The sequence below is a fragment of the Pan troglodytes genome, chromosome 6 (assembly GCF_028858775.2).
Source record: "Pan troglodytes isolate AG18354 chromosome 6, NHGRI_mPanTro3-v2.0_pri, whole genome shotgun sequence".
Classification (NCBI taxonomy): domain Eukaryota; kingdom Metazoa; phylum Chordata; class Mammalia; order Primates; family Hominidae; genus Pan; species Pan troglodytes.
Window position 1 is genome coordinate 167211783 of NC_072404.2, and position 20093 is coordinate 167231875.

Sequence of the window (20093 nt, forward strand, 5' to 3'; positions counted from 1 at the left end):
TGTATCAATATATTTCCTATATGTTCTCTGTCCAATTTCAATCCTTTTGCTTTTAAAACTCAAGTGCAAAGAGCTCCTATTTAAGTCTTCAAGTGGCTAGTTATGAGAGTTATAAGATATACTTTATCGTAAAATATCCTTTGAAGGACCCACAGGTCTTTCATTATACATTATTTTTAACAATATACTGACAAGGACAAGAGCAGGTCATACTTAAAACAACAGAATTAAAGTAGGAGGTAAAAAATATGTAAGACTGAACAAACAAGAAGCATGACCTCACTACCAACAATGAGGCAGACTGGACATGCACAAGTGTCCAACACGGGGTAAGATTGCTTCTAATTATTTCAAAAAGTCAAAATCAAAAATAGTTGTCGGTATTTCAATTCAGGATAATGCCAAGTTAATGAAGCATTAACTACTTAACATCAAAAGTCATTTTTCAGTGGAAGATTGCTTTAAAATTGTTTTTCAAAATGAGTTTATAAAATTAACTGAGTAACAAACGCAATTAATGGTAAAAAAAGGAAGCTTACCAAAAGAACAATGATTTACAATTGACAGAACCATAGGGGAGAAGTGGGAGAAACACTGATCAAGACACTTACCTACCCAATGAGTTAAACTCCTAGAACCTTGCTGACATTGCTGTAACTCTGTAAATACATCAAGTTCTCATACCTTTCTCTGATTGTTAGTAGTTCCTACAGGCACTGCATTTAGGATAATGGTTCTCAACCGGGGGTGATTTTGCCCACCAAAAGATATTTGGCAATATCTGGAGATATTTTTGATCATCATGAGGCCAAAGATGCTGTTAAACATCCTTCTATACACCAGAAAGGCTCCTTCCCACAACAAAGAATTACTGGTGCAAACTGTCAGTAGTAAGAAACCATGACCTAGGGCAACAGGCTTCACTGTAGTAACACAGTATGCCAGCAAGTTCCCAAGTACCCCCACATCCATTTTGGTTTCTCTGTTTTGAATTTAAGCTGTATGATTAACAAAAATCTATCTTAGATTTTTAGTCAAAAAGTCACTGTTGGCCAAATTATAACCCCTCACATTGCCCTCAGCAAAGTGTAAACCAAATGTTTTCCTTCACAACTCTTGATGTTGGTACTAGTTACACAGGTAAATTAATTTGCTACATCTTATACACCTGTCCACTTAAAATAGTTCCACTTACTGAATGTAAGTTATACTTCAATGCTGTTGATTTTTAAAATGCATACGAGGCCAAACAAAAACATTTCAAAAAGATTTAACTGAAAGGAAGATGTATGTTATATGATATAAAGAAAATATCTGTGAATAATTCTACATACCGTGAGTTCCAGATTTTGTTGGAGCCGAGGATGAACTAAGTAGTGGATCTAAGGAAGGATCCAAGAAACCTGTGTTCATGTTTGTTTTATATAAAAGCTGAGCTCCATCTTCTGACAGATTATCTAAACTTATCTTGCTTTGTCTACTTGTATCTAGAAGATCTTTTCCAAAGAAAGCTTCCTAGATGAAGATAAGCACATACAAAAATGGTTAGTTAGAAAATTCTAAAAAGACAATAGATTATTCTGTCATGGTTTTTGACAAGGAAGCAGAAATAACAGAAAAGGTTTATATTTAACAATATAGAAACTGAATACAGAAGTATTAAAAAATAGAAATATCCTGTCAATTATTTTATATAGATTCTCCTTATTTTAAAAATAAGATTTTTTTGGTAGCTTTACTAGAGACAAAATTATGGAAATAAAACCACACAATTATACCAAAGGTTTCTAGAAACTGCAGAATAGCTTCATGAGTATTATTAATTTTTATAGATTACTTGCAGAGGACAGCATAAGACTTTGATCTACGGCTTTAATATTTACTTCAGGTAGATTTGTAATCTATTGATTCATATAACCACACTTACACTATAAGACTACTTACATCATCAATCTGAAAGACAGTTTTATAGTCAGTTTAGCCATACTATGTGTGCAATACAGCTACTAAAGGCTTGTGGTTTTCTATTTATTTAGGCATATTAACATTTTTCCATTTCAATATACTTTCAAGCTGGGTTCCTTGCAACTCCAAGATCTCTCCAAAATTTCTCAAAAATCAATACCAAAGACAAAAGGGAAGCACAGTTCCACCCCTTTACCCTGCTTCAACCCAGGAACTCTGCTTTAGTCTATATCCTATGATGTGGTCTATCTGGAAAAAGGATCCTCCATACAGGACAATTTTGCAATACAACATTTAACACATTCTTGCCAAACATGCACAAAAAAGTTCACTGTAGCATATTTTGTAATGTCAAGAAGTAAAAATGGCCTTAATGTCTATCAACAGGCATAGAACTATCCAAATTACAGACACTTATATTACAAAATACAACAATTTTTTAAAAGTATATAGTTCTATGTTATCAAAGAAAAAGCCCTAAAATACATTACTAAAAGAAAGTAAGTTGAATTACACATACAGTAAATTATAAAATACAGGTCGGGCGCAGTAGCTCACGCCTGTAATCCCAGCATTTTGGGAGGCCGAGGTAGGTGGTTCACTTAGGCCCAGGAGTTAGAGACCAGCCTGGGCAACATGGCAAGACTCTTGACTCTACACAAAACACAAAAATTAGCCAGGCATGCGCCAACATGCCTGTAATCCCAGCTACCTGGAAGGCTGAGGCACGAGAATCACTTGAACCCAGAAGGCAGAGGTTGCAGTGAGCTGAGATCACATCACTGCATTCCAGCCTCAGTGACAGAGTGAGGCTCTGTCTCAAAAAAAAATTAGAAAGTTCAAATCAAGACTATTATAAGTTTGCAAAAATAAATTATAAAAAAGTTTCTGAAGGACAAATGCCAAATTATTAACAATACTACCCTTTGAGAAAAGAGATTGGGAGTGTGTGAAGTCTGGTGGAGGTAATGATATATCTGATTTGAAATGTTCACATTTTAAATCAAAAAGTCGTCTCACTATGAAAAATCTAAAAATTCACAAAACTAGAATACCAGGTAGAAGAGGATTCATTTCTTATAATAATCAATGCTTTTATCATTAGAAAAAATGATGAACAGCAGAAAGCATTTTAGAAGTTTAGAGGTCATTTATTTAATGCCTTCAGTATAAATCTGAGAAATCTTAGACCATCATCAGCAAGAATTCTGTCTAATGACTCATGACTTTACTGGTGTTTATCAAAAACTGTGTCACCCTTATTAATTTAGTGTGTTTTACATTCCCTGTAGATAACATAAAGAGGGGGCTCCATCCACATCGTCTCTAAAAGTCCAAGAAAACAGTACCATTAAAAAGGCCTCCCTCATGTCACACATACAGACAGACACACACACACACACACACACACACACACACACACACACACACGCTGAAAGTTACTGATGTGCAACAGGGGAACAAGACGGCCCAGGAGACTAAGATCACAGCAGTAACTGGGAAATTAGACCTAATAATTTTAAAGACTCTTTTGCCAAAGTATTAAATGGCTAGTTTTCATACTTGCATAAACACCTAAAGAAAGCTTCTTAAATTTATATTACACTTTACAGAAGGATCAATAGGAGGAAAAGCAGGTTGCCATCACAATATTTCTAGAAAGGACTATTAAGAAGGGAGGTAAAGGGAATCCCAGGAGAAAACAACAACAAAGATGGAAAAAAAAAAAAAAAGGTAAGCCAAACTATAAATGGATTTCTTTTCCTGACCAATTAAATGATTGTTTTAAAAAAAAACAAAGGTGCAAACCTAGGATATAAGAGATTGAGGGGAAAAACATGTATGAAGGATATACAAAAAGTAAGGCACAGGCTAGGCACTTTACATACATACTCTCACTGAACTTCTGAGCATTTCTGAGAGGCACCACTATGTCACAAATGAGGAAACCGAGACACAAGAGATGTTAAACAGAACAAAATCACACAGCTAACTGGTAGTGGAATGGTATTTCAATCCTGACTTTATAGGCTGAGCTCTAACATGAACACTGCCATTAAGATGTTAGTAGCTACAAAAAAGAAAATTGAGGAAGTTGTATGCTAGTTGAAAGGCAATGTATTTTAAAACCAATTAAACTAGTAATACCTAACTGGAAAATTGATGTAAAAAATAAATGCAACTCAGGCAATGAAGGGTTATCTATGTAAGCCATAGTTTCTTAGGAGGAACAGATCAGATGAATAGTTGTCTACAATGAAATGAGGATGGCCTCTCAATGATAGTCTGTTCCAGTTTAATTTTAACACATGAAGAAATAGAGGCCAGGAAGGATGAATAACACGCTTAGGAATTACAATTAGTTAGATGCAGAGCCAGATATTTAATCTCAGTACAATTTCTAATATTGAGCTGTTTCCGTATCACATGGCCTTAAACTCTGACTTAATGTTTACAAGATGAACTAGAAAAAATTTTTTTTGTAGTCTACATCTATCAAACATAATTTTTTCGTACTGAAAGGTATTTTTCTGATGTGTATTTTGGAAAACAAAAAGAATACTGCTTAAATCTTTGGTTCTCCAGGCCTCTAAAAGTGGTAACGATTATTAAAGCTATAACTTTGGCTGAAAAGCCTATCTTTAATCAATGAATATAATTAATGTAACTTGTATTGGCAAAGGAAATTTCAACAGAACTTGGGTGTGGGGTATACATAGCTATCAATGACTTGGAAGATTGAGTTTTTCCTATCCCAAAGTGTCCTTGTTACATCTTATAGAATGCTTAGAAATGAACAACTGGTATTAAAAAACCAATTTATGACAAGTATCAAAGCACACAAAAAAAGTAAATTTAATTTTTATGGACCTCTGAAAGGTAAAAATGGCATTTATGATGACTAAATGACAACAAAACAAGTAAAACATTAACAAAAACAACAAACCTATGTTTTAAAACTCAATACATTTTATTTCCTCAATTAACAAACCATGTAAAATAATGTAAAGCAAAATATTACTTGTAAATAGGCAGGGAAAGTTTCTTCAAGCTTATTTTTCCTTTTTCGGTATCTCTTCTTTATTTTTTCAGTGCTTTCAGTAACAGAAACAGATTCATCAACTAAAGTATCTGGTAACTGCTCACTCCAGCCTGAAACAACAGTCACATTTATAAATATGTGACATTTAAAATTTCTAGACAAACCCACTGAAGGTAATTTTATACCTTACCAACATACACACAGTTTCACATAAACAAACAAGCTTTTTGAACAAAAAAAAATCTCAAATCAAGTTTGTTACTTTTAAGTGCCATAAAATTTTGATTTCATGTCTATTTAGTATTAGCATTTTTCCTATTTTCTTAATAATCAATTTCTTTACAAAGCAAAAACGTATTTATTTAAACATATTTTGTTAAAGAGTAAAATAATAATAATAAATACCCAAAGCTCATGAGTATGACGAAATGGCAACTTATAAACTATTAAGAGAAATTCTGTGGGTGTAACTTTTTTGTAGGGTGTATTGAGAATACTCAACAAAAACCTTAAAGAAAAAGTGTGTCCTTTAATACAGCAATTCCAAGTTCAGAAATTTATTATAAATTATTTGTAGGATATACACATTGTGAAAACATGACGATGAATATGCTAATATGCAATGAACACTTATTCTTGAAATCAGAAATGGAAATAAATTTGGGGACTATGAAACTAGCAAAGAAACAAGAACACAGCTTAAATTTGACAAATAAACAATCAAATGATATTCTCAGATGCTTCATAATGGCAGGGCAAATGGCACATCCCTTCTGAAAATCAATATGGGCACTCTACCACCAGACTACGTAAGTGAATTGACTCTTCTGAAAACTAGAAATAGACAAACATTTTTTACAACAATCTTTTTAAAGGCACCAGTAACCTAGCCAGAACATAAGGAATCCATGAAAAACAAAAATTAAGATAAATAAGGAACCACAGAAGTAAGCAAAAAAGTAAAAGCTCTCCGAAATTTGCTGAAATCCAACGACCTCAAACTCCAATTTTCAGAGCATTGTGAGGAATAGGGAATAGAAGACAAAGCTTAAGGCCTCTCTCCAAGGCAGACAGACCAGAGGTGACTTGCATAAAGCTCAGGGTCAGTTTAATAAGAAATACACCTTCACACAAACCATCACTTGCCACCTCCTGCTCACCACCAATAGCAAAAAAAACAAAAAAACAAAAAAACAACTCCTGGCTGGATGCAGTGGTTCACGCCTGTAATCCCAGCCACTTGGGACGCTGACGCACGAGAATTGCTTGGACTCGGGAGGTGGAGGTTGCAGTGAGCTGAGACGGCACCACAGCACTCCAGCCTGGGCAACAGAGGGAGACTGCCTCAAAAACAAAATTTTTTTTAGATATCAGCTGGGCTCACATTTGTAATTCCAGCACTTTGGGAGGCTGAGGCAGGAGGATCGCTTGAGCACAGGAGTTCCAGGCCAGCCTGGGCAACAAAGTGAGACCCTGTCTTTGCAAAAAGCCAAAAAATTAGCTAGGCATGGTGGTGTGTGCCTGTGGTCTCCAGCTACATCAGAGGCTGAGGACAGGAGAACTACCTGAGCTCAGGAGTGCAAGGCTGCAGTGACCCATGATTGTGCCACTGCACGCCAACCTGGGTGACATAGTGAGACCCTTAGATAGATAGATAGATAGATAGATAGATAGATAGATAGATAGACAGACAGACAGACAGACAGACAGACAGATACATAAATAGATAAAAACTGAGGTGCACTGTCACTTGAGAATTTCAAATTATATGATAAGTAGCTAAGGCAGTCAAAGAAAGGCTTTGGAGATGACCAGAAAGTACATTATGTAACTAAGTTATTCAGTCCCTAAACCATTTATATTTAAATATAGAAAATATATTTAATAATTTGATACAGGAAAAAAGAGCTTGTCAAAAAATCTCAAAAGAATGAAGTCTATTGGATTTAAACCATTTCCTTATAAAACCTGATTGCTGTATTACAGATATGAACTCTATACGCACTCAAATCCTTTCATCAATAAAAGGCAATAAGACTCTTATTGAGTAACAATAAGAGGCAATAAGGCTCTTATTGACTGTAACATTATTTAGGATAGTTTTTTCCAATAGAAATATCAAGACCAAAGGGTTACATTAAAAAAAATTTTTTTTTAAGTCAGTACTATACCATCATCTCTGCAAGGTAACTGCTCGGAAATGGAGCCTGAGGACTCTTTTCTGATCACAGATCTTTTAGTTTTCCCTTGCCCAGTTCGACTTCTTTGCCGCACCATAAATCCACCAATACCTATCCAAAAAAGAAATTAGGTAAACTGATAAATAATTTTTCCCTACGTTTCCACAGTACACAGGATAAAACTGCTTTATCTTGAATAGTAAGTCATTTTCCAAAATTAAATCTGTGCTAATCTAAATCAATAACCTGATTTTTAGGTAAAATAGAAGTTAAAAACGACCAAAATAAAAAAAAAAAGGCAAAGCCACTCTTATCACTTATCAAACAGAATACAAAAAGACCTGTGTGCACTTCCTCTTCTAAACAGTATCAGTGTAAACATCAAACACTAAATTACGCTGGCTTATCTATTTGACAAATATTAGTGCCTCGTACATCACATAACAGTCATGCACTGCATAATGATGTTGGTCAACAAAGGGCTGCATGTTAAGGCAGTGGTCCCATAAGATTATAATGGAGCTGAAAAATTCCCACCACATACAGACATCACCGTAGTTATAATACCGTAGCACAATTACTTTATTTTTTTAAATGAATTTAGCGTACCATACAGCCTAAGTGTGTAGTAAGCTATACCATCTAGGTTTGTGGAAGTGCACTCTATGATGTTCACGCAAGGATGAAAATGCCTAATGATGTATTTCTCTGAACTTAAGTGATGGATGACTGTCTGTATATTAACCGGCTAACTGGTACATTAGCTGGAGGATAGAAGGCACCAACTACCTAGATGACACAAATATTCTTTGACTGATATGATTTCAGGGGGATGGTGTCTGGTACTCCAAGGTATGAGGGCATTTATACATGGGACACATAGAGCCCTGTGTTTAACAGCGTGGAATCTGGAGTCAGACTATGTAATTCTGCTTACTCACTAAATACTTCTCAATGCCTCAGTTCTTTCACTGGTTAAAAAAGGGGGTGAGGCAAAGCAGCTTCTCATACATATGTTAAAAGGACAAATAACATAAGTGAAGTGCTTAGAATAAAGGTCTGGTACACAGTCAACACTATAAGCTTTTGTGAAATGATATCGCTGTCTAGCAATTTACTCCGTGACCGAATGGGTCCCTCAATTAGAGGGTTGACTTCCATGTGAGGCAGAGGAAAAGAAAAAAAAAACGGTAAATACAAGTTCCTGGAAGAAATCTGCAATGTCTAAAAAAGTACACTTATAAGCCTCATGATCAGGGAGAAATGAAATCATTTTCATAAAACGATTTAGAAGCAACTAATCTTAGGTCCTTATTATAGATATGACCTATTTAAAAGACAGGTTATCTTTTAAGGTCTCATGGAATACGAATGAAGTAAGAAAGTTCTTCCTTACATATCAAAAGGGATTTAGATCACTCTTACCAATAAAATATAAGCAATAAGAAGCATAAAGATTGTACGAATCCAATTTAAAACCTCATTGGTAAACAAGATATTAATAAACTGCCTAAGGAAAGCCTACTCAACATGTGTGAAAAGCGGGAAAAAAATTTTTTAAATAAATACATAAAAGCCTACAACTTCTGTATTGTGACAATTTTAATAATTTTTTCCAATAAGGCAAATAAAACTGACAAGCAAGACCGCTTTTCTCTCCACTCCCGAGGCAGATAAGAAATGAGTGTTTAATCAGTCATGGTTTTTAACTAGACTATAAATTCTAGGAGCCATAACTCTGTCTTATTCCCCTTCACACTGTATACTTACTGGCACTCCTGCATAAACACTGAAATAAGTTTTTTCAAAAAAAGATATTAGAAAGTGAATACTGAAAATTAAAAGCATTACGGAAGTACACATCCAGAGGAACTATATAAATGGCCTTCAAAGTCCAAGTATGAACAAAAGCCAATCTAGTAAAGCCTTTAATAAAATGGTTAACATTTGGGACAAGGCATTCAATAATGATTCATTGTGAAGTATTCACATATTCAAAATAAAGAACTCTAGAGCTAAAAAGTCGTATTCAAATAGTTTAGTTCTTTAATTTATGTGCACATATTTTTGTTTAGACAGTTCTGAATCCTGAATATTTAATTTTAATTAAAGTCTTCAGTATTGTATTTTTCTTTAATTAACCAAGTGTTGATGATATTGAAATGTCTACCTCAGGCACTATACCTGGTCTGTATGGTTTCCTTTTTCTCTTTTTGACACCATCTGTTCCTTCCACTCCCTTAGTTTCATCATCCACAGCTTCCCGCTCAGGACTAGATTCTGATTTTCCATCACAATCCATAAGTTCTCCTTCTGGAAAAAAGTAAATGTATACACAAAACTGGAAAAACCTATCAAATATATAATCCCTACATAATGGGGAATAAAAAGTAGGGTTGTTGCTGAGCCATTTTAATTGTACATCCCTGTTGGTAGGGAAAGTATGAAAGGAGATAGAAGAAGCCCCAAATGGTTGTAGAAATTGTGCTGCTTAGTGCAGTGTTCCCATGAAATAAAACATAATCAGAGAAGGGGAACACAGAACTCAGAGTTCTGTTAAGTGCAATCCATTTGCACTTAACAAATTCACTTGCTTTTAATTATGTCTTCAGGTCCAGGTCTCTAGACTAGAACTCTCTTCTGAGCTTCAACCACAGCTATAATTGAATATTACCTAGTTACTGAAAACTGTATGTCCAAAATGAACTACTAATTTAAAATAAACTTTCTCCTTTTCCCCATGTTACCTATCATCATTAAAAGGCATGGAAATGTAACCCGGAGAAGACAGAGGCCTGGAAGACCACTTTAATCATTCCTAATCTCTTTCCTCCTACAACCAAGACTTCTCAATACCTCTGAAATGCGTTTTATCACTCTCTACTACCATCTTAGTCCAACCTCAGATGACTCACTATTAATACAACATGCTCCTATCTAGTTCCCCACCTCAAAGCTTACCTCTCTCCAATCAGTTCTTTAAATTACTGCATAAATGATCTTTCTATAAATATGTATCAATTTTCTGCTTAAAATCCTTTCATGTCTTCCCAATGCCCTCAAAATAAACTTCAAATTGCAAGGCCCATTACAACAGTCTCTTGTAAACTTTCCAGCTTCATCTCACTCCCACCAGTGAACTACACTCAGTTCTTTGAATGTATCAAGCTCTTTCTTCCACTATCTTCCCCAATTTCTGCCTTCTACCTAACTTATCTTTCAGGATTTATTCTAAACTTCACTGTATTAAAGAATTCCTGATATTTAGAAAAGATTATGTCAAACAGTTGTATGCTCCTATGTATTAATGTCATGCTTCATTTTTATTGGTTCTTTAAAATCTGTGTCCCTGCTAGACTATATTCTCCATGAGAACAGGTACACAGATTTTCTTAGTAACAGATGTATTGTTAGTAGGATACCTAATACATGTTCAATAAATACTTCACTGAATGAGGTAAATGGAAGGCTTAGAGAATGCTATTTTAGAGAATGCTATTTTAACACTATGGTAATCAAACTTTTCCAAGTTATATATGCTTTACATTGTATTACAGGAAAAAGACATGTTTATCAAATACATTTTAAAATCAAGTTGTTAACTCCTTCAATATTCCCAGTATTAGAGATAACATATTTCTGTAGTGGCATGAACAGGGTATTTGTCTTTTGTTTTTTATTATATTTGGTCTATATTTGAGGCCAATTCCATAACAATCTGATAATGGCTATCGACTTATGACTAAGCCATGAAAAGAAAGTTTATAGGCCAGGCACGGTGGCTCATGCCCATAATCCCAGCACTTTGGGAGGCCAAAGCAGGTGGATCACTTGAGGTCAGGAGTTCCGTACCAGCTTGACCAACATGGTGAGTCTCTACTAAAAATATAAAATTATCTGGGCATGGTGGTACACGCCTAAAAGCCCACCTATTCAGAAGGCTGAGGCAGAAGAATTGCTTGAACCCAGGAGGCGGAGGTTTCAGTGAGCCGAGATCGTGCCATTGCACTCCAGCCTGAGCAGCAAGAGTGAAATTCCAACTCTCAAAAAAAAAAAAAAAGGCCAGGCGCGGTGGCTCACGCCTGTAATCCCAGCACTTTGGGAGGCCAAGGCGGGCAGATCACGAGGTCAGGAGATCGAGACCATCCTGGCTAACACAGTGAAACCCCGTCTCTACTAAAAATACAAAAAATTAGCCAGGTGAGGTGGCTGGTGCCTGTAGTCCCAGCTACGTGGGAGGCTGAGGCAGGAGCATGGCGTGAACCTGGGAGGCAGAGCTTGCAGTGAGCCGAGTTGGCACCACTGCACTCCACCCTGGGCGACAGCGGGACTCTGTCTCAAAAAAAAAAAACAGAAAAAAACAGAAAACAAAAGAAAAAAGAAAATTACTGAAAAAAACAAGCACCAAAGATGACAATACCAATTCTTTACCTTCAAATAAACCCACCTAAAAGTTAATGACAGGGAATTTTGGGTTAAGATGGCAGACTAAATTCATATGTTAAAATTACATTCTCCTGAAACCCTACTAAAAAACACACTGAAATAATCTATTTTTAAAAGATAAAATCAAGCTGTGGCATGGTGGCATGCCGGTAATCCCAGCTATTTGGGAGGCTGAGGTGGGAGAAGAGAATTGCTTGAGCCCAGAAGGTTGACGCTACAGTGAGTTATGATCACACTACTGCATTCTAGCCTGGACAACAGAGAAAGACCCAATCTCCTTAAAAAAAAAAAAAAGACAATAGGAAGAAAGGAGAAAAACAACTTAACAAAGGCAAATTCTCAGTTGAGAGCAGAAAGAACTGAAAAAAAGAATCCAGTTTATAACACTCCTCAGAAGGCTGAGAAACTAGGAAAACTGGCCACCTTTGGAAATAAGTGGGAGAAAACCCAAGCAACAAGAGATTTAATTATCTGCAGAAGTCATACTCCCTACACCTGCTTCCTAGGTTTACACACTGAGAAGCTGCTACTCTCATTTGTGGGATGCAGGATTCCTGGGTGACCTTAAATGGAACAATGGGATGAAGATTGAAAATAGGACCAAGAAAATATGGGCATACTAAATGTGGACAACCCCATCCTGCTCCCGCTGCCAGACCCCACGTTTCCCCACTGAATTCTCAGAAAGCTAGCAGCCAGATCTCTAGCCTCCAAGTATGAGGTTTGAAAAGACTGCTGTGGGGAACCTGATCAGTTCAAGAAGAACATCTAAAGATACAGAAACCAGAGGGTTCACCAAATGGTCAGCACAAATCACCCCACTAAACTTACAAATCGACAAGCACCACCACATACAGAAAGCTTTCTAATCAACTACTTAATTCCTTTTTTAAAAAATAAAAATACTATCTATCCAGTCTCCATCTTTAGTTCTTCACTTTTAATCATGCATGTACCATAAAGATTATCTGACTATGGTCTACCACAAGCTTGTCCAACCTGCAGCTAAGATGCTTTAAATGCAGCCCAACACAAATTCATAAACGTTCATAAAACATTATGAGACTTTTTATGAGTTTTTTTTTTTTAAAAAGCTCATCAGCTATCATTAGTGTATTTTATGTGTGGCCCAAGACAATGCTTCTTCCAATGTGGGCCATGGAAGCCAGAAGATCTGCAACACCCCTGATCTGTAACATGAAAGACAGAGACCTGAGAACATAAAAGACAATTTGGAATTAACAGACTAAGTAGGAAGAAAAAAAATCTTAAAAAAGATTAAAATCCTCTGAGGGATAATATAAGATACCCATGAGGCAAGAATAGGATGCTACAAAAGAAACATTCAAAGGGAGGAAAGAAAGCTCTTGAAATAACTGAAATAGAAATAAAACTCAGTAGAGGAAAATAAAATAAGGACATGAATTGGAAAGAAGCAGAGAAAAACTGAGTATGTTTCACATCTGAAAAGCAGAATTCTGGAAAAAGAGAGGGAATTGTTATCAATAATATAGTTCAAGAACATTTCCTACCACTGAAGGATATAAGACAGCAGACTGAAAGAGACCACTCAGTGCCTAACAAAACAGATTTTAAAAATCAAAAATAGACAAAAACAGACGTTATCCTCATGAAATTTTAGAACACTGAGGACAAAGAATTTCCCAAAATCTTAACAGCTTCCAAGAAAACGCAGGTCACATAGAGAGAACCGAGTTCTTCATATACTAGAAACTAAAAGACAGTGGATCAATTGACTAAAATTGATAAATGAAAATGTATTTCCAACCTGGAAAAGATGAGTCAGGTAGGAAGGTAAAATAAAGACATTTTCAGAAGTATATAATGCTCAAAACTTACCTTCCACACATTCTCTGTCAGGGAGCTATGGAAGATACGTTCCACCCAAATTGAGGGAAAAAATAAAGAGAAATTCATGAAATTGCAGAAAACACATGTAACACAGGAGAGAACAGAAGATGATCTCCAGGATGATGAAGAGGAAATCCCCAAGTTAATCGTATGTAATGGTTTGTGGCCAAGGATAGCACTGGATCTAGTACAAAGGCCACCTTTCACCTGAAACAATGCACACAAGGACAGTAAAAACCAAGAGAGCACTTTTATTGATGAGGTTCATAGTGACACCAGTAAGCATACATGTTGAGACAAATGGCATAAAGTAGCACATACAGTGCCCTAACACAGGTGGTATCACTGTAAGCTAAAGTCTCTTCTAACCAACATCTTCACAAGGGCCTTCTGATTCCCACAGGCTGAAATAAAGAAAAAGACCGTATCGGCCAGGCACGGTGGCTCATGCCTGTAATCCCAGCACCTTGGGAGGCTGAGGGGGCGGATCACGAGGTCAGGAGATAGACACCATCCTGGCTAACACAGTGAAAACCCGTCTCTACTAAATATACAAAAAATTAGCCGGGCGTGGTGGCAGATGCCTGTAGTCCCAGCTACTCCAGAGGCTGAGGCAAGAGAATGGCATGAACCTGGGAGGCAGAGCTTGCAGTGAGCCGAGATTGTGCCACTGCACTCCAGCCTGGGCGACAAAGCAAGACTCCATCGAAAGAAACGAAGAAAAGAGAAGAGACGAGACGAGGACAGAAAGAAAGACAGACAGAAAGACAGACAGAAAGAAAAGAAAAGAAAAAGACCATATCACCCAAATATGAGAAATTCTCCCATATATACATACTTGTATCTAGATGACTAATCTCTGGAAAGTTATAAGAAAACACTGGTTCTTTCCAAGGAAGGGATGGTCAAAAGGTAGGCTAACTTAACATTGTTCACTTTTTTTTAAGACCTTTGTATTTCTTGTATCATGCACAGGTATTGCCTATTCAAAAACAAACCTACAACAGGGAAAGACTGAAAGCTTTTCTTCAATATCTGCTACAAGGCAAGGATGCCTACTCTTAACACTTACATTCAACATAGTCCTAGCCAGAGCAATCACATAAGAAAAGGAAATAAAAGGCATCAGCAGAAAAAAGCGGGTAAAATTATCCCTGTGTGCAGATGACATGATCCTGTATGTAGAAACCCCCAAAAATTCCAGTTACTAGAATAAATGAATTCAGTCAAGTAGCAGGATACAAAATCAATATACAAAAATCAGATGCATTTCTTTATACAAATAATGATCTGAAAAAAATCAAGAAAACATTTCCACTTAAAATAACATCAAAAAGAATAAAACACTGAGGAACAAATTTAATGAAGGAAGTGAAAGCTTTATATACTAAACACTATAAAATATTGACGAAAGAAACTAAAGACACACAGCCGGGCATGGTGGCTCACGCCTGTAATCCCAGCACTTTGGGAGGCCAAGGCGGGTAGATCACCTGAAGTCAGGAGTTCAAGACCAGCCTGGCCAACATGGCGAAACCCTGTCTCTACTAAAAATACAAAAATTGGCCAGGCAGGCGTGGTGGCAGGCACCTGTAATCCCAGCTACTTGGGGGGCTGAGGCAGCGGAATTGCTTGAACCCAGGAGGCAGCGGAGGCTGCAGTGAGCTGAGATCACACCACTGCACTTCTGCCTGGGCAACAGAGCATGACTCTGTCTCAAAAAACAGAAAAAAAACTAAAGACACAAATAAATATAACGATATCCCCATGTTTGTGGATTGGAAGAATATTGTTAAAATGTCCATACTATCCAAAGTGATCTACAGATTCAATGCAATCCCTATCAAATTTCCAAAGGCATTTTTCACAAAAATAGAAAACACAATTCTAAAATTTGTATTAAATCACAAAAGACCCTGAATAGCCAAAAGAATCTTGAGAAAGAAAAACAAAGTAGAAGGTATCACACTACCTGATTTCAAGTTATATTACAAAGTGATAGTTAACAAAACAGTATGGTACTGGCATAAAAACAGACACATGGATCAATGGAACTGAATACAGAGCCCAAAAATAAACCCAAGCATATATTATGAGCTAATTTTTGACAAGTCCAATAAGATACAATAGGGAAAAGATGGTGTCTTCAATAAGTAGTGGAAAGAAAACTAGATATCTATATGCAAAAGAATGAAACTGGACCTGATGCCTATCTTACACATCATACATAAAAAGCAACTCAAAATAGATTAAATACCTAACACCTGAAACCATAAAACTCCTAGAAGGAAATATAGGAGAAAAACTCCTTGATATCCTCCTTGACAATGATTTTTTGGATATCACACCAAAAGCTCAGGTAGCAAAAGCAAAAATAAGCAAGTGGGACTACATCAAGCAAATAAGCTTCTGCATAGCAATTAAAAAAAAAAAAAAAAAACCGGGGTGAAAAGGTAGCACAGGGATTAGGGGAAAATATTGGCAAACCACACATCTGATAAGGGGTTAAAATCCAAAACATATAAGGAACTCACACAACTCAGTAGCAAAAAAATCCCAAATAACTGGATTTTAAAATAGGCAAGGACCTGAATAGCCATTTTTCCAAAGTCACACAAATGGTCAAATGGTATATGAAAAGATGCTCAACATCATAATCATGAGAAAAATGAAAATTAAAACCACAATAGATATCATCTCATGTCTCTTAGAATGACTATTATCAAAAAGGCAAAGACATAAGTGTTGGTGAGGATGTGTAGAAAACGAAACCTTTGTACATGGTTGATAGGAATGTAAATTAGTATAGCCATTATTGAAAACAGTATAGAGTTTCCTTAAAAAAAAAAAAACTACCACCATAAGATCCAACAATGCCTCTGCTGGGCATATATTCAAAGGTAATAAAATCAGCATCTGAGAGAGACATCTGCACTCCCACATTCATGGCGACATTACTCCCAATAGCCAAGATATGGAAACAAACTAAGTGTCCTGATGGACAATTTACTTACCCATTCAAGGACAGATGAATGGATAAAGAAATTGTGACGTGTGTATATACATATATTAAGTCCTCCCTTAATGTCATCAATAGGTTCTTGGGAACTGAGACGTTAAGCTAAATGAACATACAGCAGGTCCTCAAGTAACACTGTTTCCTTCAATCTAATTTTGGCATAATGCAAAATGAAAAAAAAAAATCAGTTTTGTCATACTTTTTTTCCCCTCTTAACCACAGTTTCTAAGAACTTACTGATGACAATGAGGACTTTATACAATGGAATAGTTAGCTTTAAGAAAGGAGATACTGCCATTTGTGATAACATGGATGAACCGGGAGGAAAGTATACTAAATAAAGTAAGCCAGACACAGAAAAATACTGTATGATCTCACTTAATAAGCAGAATGGGAGGCAGCGGGGTGAGAAGCTGAACGTATAGAGAGTAGAATGGTGGTTATCAAAGGTCTGGAGGTAGGGGATGGGTGGGACGGGCAGAAGTAGGTCGGAGGGTACAAATCTGCAGTTAGGTAAGATGAATAATTCTAGAGATCAAATTAATACACAGCATGAGAACCACAGTTAATAATATTGTAATGAAAATTTGCTGAAAGAGATTTTAGGTGTACACACACAGAGAGTAACTATGGAAGGTGAAGGATACAGACATTTGTTTGACCATAGTAATCATTTCACTATGTATACAAAGCATGTTGTATACCTCAGATATGTATAATAAAAATAAATGAAAAAAAAAACTGTATCCTACCTGCCAAAAACAGTTTTAAATGCATTATGTCTTTGGATTTAGCAAGGAATTCACCTTTGCAGGCCCACTTACATACAACATTATAAATATACCAGGTGACCATTGTACTATTCACAGTAAAAGATTGAAAGAAAGCCGAGCGCGGTGGCTCACACCTGTAATCCCAGCACTTTGGGAGGCCGAGGCAGGCAGATCACGAGTTCAGGAGATCGAGACCAACCTGGCTAACATGGCGAAACCCCGCCTCTACTAAAAATACAAAAAAATTAGCCGGGCGTGGTGGCAGGTGCCTGTAGTCCCAGCTACTCGGGAGGCTGAGGCAGGAGAATGGCGTGAACCCAGGAGGCAGAGCTTGCAGTGAGCGAAGATCGTGCCACTGCACTCCAGCCTGGGCGACAGAGCGAGACTCTGTCTCAAAAAAAAAAAAAAAAAAAAAAGATTGAAAGAAACCCAAAGGTCTATCAACAGGGGAAAGAACAGGTAAATTAAATTGCTTATATTTCCATACAAAGCAATATTTGCAGCCATAAAAAAATGAAGGACAGTAAATAGTAGTAAGACAAAAGGAACAAAAAATATATATATATACACACACACACACAAAATATATATATATATATATATATATATATACACACACACACACACACACACATTTCCTTATACATGCATAAAACACATCTGGAAGGTTACACAAGAAACCTCTGAGGTTTCTGGAGATGTAAACTGGGGGCATGAAGGCAGGGGAAAGGGAGAGACTTCACTGTTTACCTTTTAATTATTTTCCAAGTTTAAATCATTTGAATGTATAACTTGTCTAAAAATCAAATTTTAAAAGCTGAGGGAATTAACATTACAGGAAGTAACAAACCTCAAGGAAGCAGCCACCTTCACCAGATGGACAGTCTACCTCACTCTTCCCACTCTCCAGTAGTTAATGAATGCCAGTCCCCTCCCTCCATTCAGTCTGCCCCACCTGCTGGCCTTCTAGAGCCTCAGTGCAGTCCTATTCCCACACCTCCCAACACATCCATACACTGTGATGGTCGATCTGGGACCACCAGTTGAGAGGAAATGGGTTGTGTTTCCACTCTTGAGACAAACAGAGTGTTATTTTATTGAGGTATGGGATTTTTTTCTTGCATTAACAGGGTTTCTAGATCCCAGGAGGTGAATGAGAAAGAAGTATGCTTTTATTGCATAAGGAATTTGTTTCTGATACACCAAAGTGATGATGTATGACTTTTCTTAAGGAAGCGGTTATTAGAAGAGTTAAAAATAAATAGAAACAAAAAGTCATAGGTATTGTTCCAATACTCCAGGAACATCACAGTTTGAATTCTGTAGATGTGTGTAATACAATGTGTAATATTACATTCTGACAACCTCAAGTTGAAAACTGCACAGCTGAAGATCACTTATAGTCAATAATACTTTTCAAACTTTAATTTTAAATTCATCAAGTCTCTCCCTAATGTATTGTACTTTTTAATAAAGGAAACTGTCAGATATGCTATAATACAGAGGAAAACGTTTATATACTCTTTCATTATAATTTTTCCACAACTTCCAAAATGAAGAAAAAGACATGGAAACATTAAGCTCAGAGAATAATTGTGGCAGACAATTCCCTCATCCTAAAAGTTCAATTACCCCAACACAGGCATAATTTCTTACTAACTCAAAAGGAACTGAATTCACATATAAAGACAAGCATGGGATTCTGTTGAGTTCTGTTGGACACAGAACACAATTGCTCAAGCACTGGTTGAGCACTTGTATTCTAATAGCTCACGGTTACTGAGCACTCCATGTGTGGGAAGAGCCAGCGCTGGGTGCCTGGCATGCATCCTTGCACCTCATCAGCACAACTATCCTATGGGCTCATCCTGGTTCACCTATTTTATAAATGAGAACACTAGCATCAGAGAAGTTAAAAAATTTGCCTAAAAACACCCAGAGTAGGTTTCATCATTGCCCACTACTTTATAATGCTTTCCCAAGGGTACTGAGACATTATCAAAACACGTTAGTGAAAGTCTAAAACATCACAAATTTTAGGTTTAATACAAAATACCCAGAAAAGGGCAGTGTTATTAGAAATCTCAGCATAATGTAATAATAAGAACTTACGATGATTGTATTCTTTCCCTATTTTTTCTCCTGTACAGGCATATGAAATACCATAAAACTTATTTTAGGGGTGTGTGTGTACATGTAGTTTCAGGATAATATAGTAATCTAAAACATTTTTAATATGGCAAAGTGTGGCAATACTGAATTTTTAAAAGGGATTTTTATTTAGCAAACAGAAAGCAAAAATGTTGTCCAAGTAACATGCATTTATTTTATCCCTAGGAATGTACCTTTCCTTCTGCAAAGGATGTGAGATCCTGGCACGTAAATGAACATGAGGGACTAGTCATGAAAATGCTGTATATTCAATTCCTTAAATTCTAAAATTGTCTTAGCATTTAACATCCAACACACTAAACAATCTTTTTCAATATTCAATAAAAATAAGGACAAATTCAGTAAATTCAGATGGGCTATTTTATCACGTAAATTTTAAAAAAGCAAGGGTAATTTTTCAACTGATTTTCTTTTACCCTGATACGAGTCAATGAGAAAATATGAAATTGAAACATATCACCATTTCTCAGTGTTTACAAGTGGTAGTCACAAGGAAAACCTTCCAAGGTCTTTTGTGTTGTTTTTAAAAGGTATTATAATCTCATAATTTGGGAAACAAGGTGTACTATTATCAAGAAACCTTTCATATTTTGTGAAATGGAGCACTTCCCAAATTTAAGAGA

The 20093-nt window shown here is 36.3% G+C and overlaps 1 protein-coding gene across 41 annotated transcripts in view; it reads right to left on the reverse strand.

Annotated features, from left to right (window-relative positions):
• Positions 1-20093, reverse strand: part of KMT2C (lysine methyltransferase 2C) — a 304403-nt gene that overhangs the window by 62696 nt on the left and 221614 nt on the right. For 36 of the 41 annotated variants that reach the window (XR_010158721.1, XR_010158720.1, XR_010158719.1 and 33 more), the window contains 4 exons: positions 9373-9501; positions 7180-7299; positions 4988-5118; positions 1335-1515 (listed from right to left, as the gene is read on the reverse strand). Coding sequence is in view for 38 of the 41 variants with exons in the window: in XM_063815061.1 (XP_063671131.1) it covers positions 1335-1515; positions 4988-5118; positions 7180-7299; positions 9373-9501 (561 nt within the window). In the remaining 3 variants the exon portion in view is untranslated. The remainder of the gene's footprint in view (positions 1-1334; positions 1516-4987; positions 5119-7179; positions 7300-9372; positions 9502-20093) is intronic. The other 5 variants (XM_063815066.1, XM_063815075.1, XM_063815073.1 and 2 more) reach the window with 1 other exon arrangement.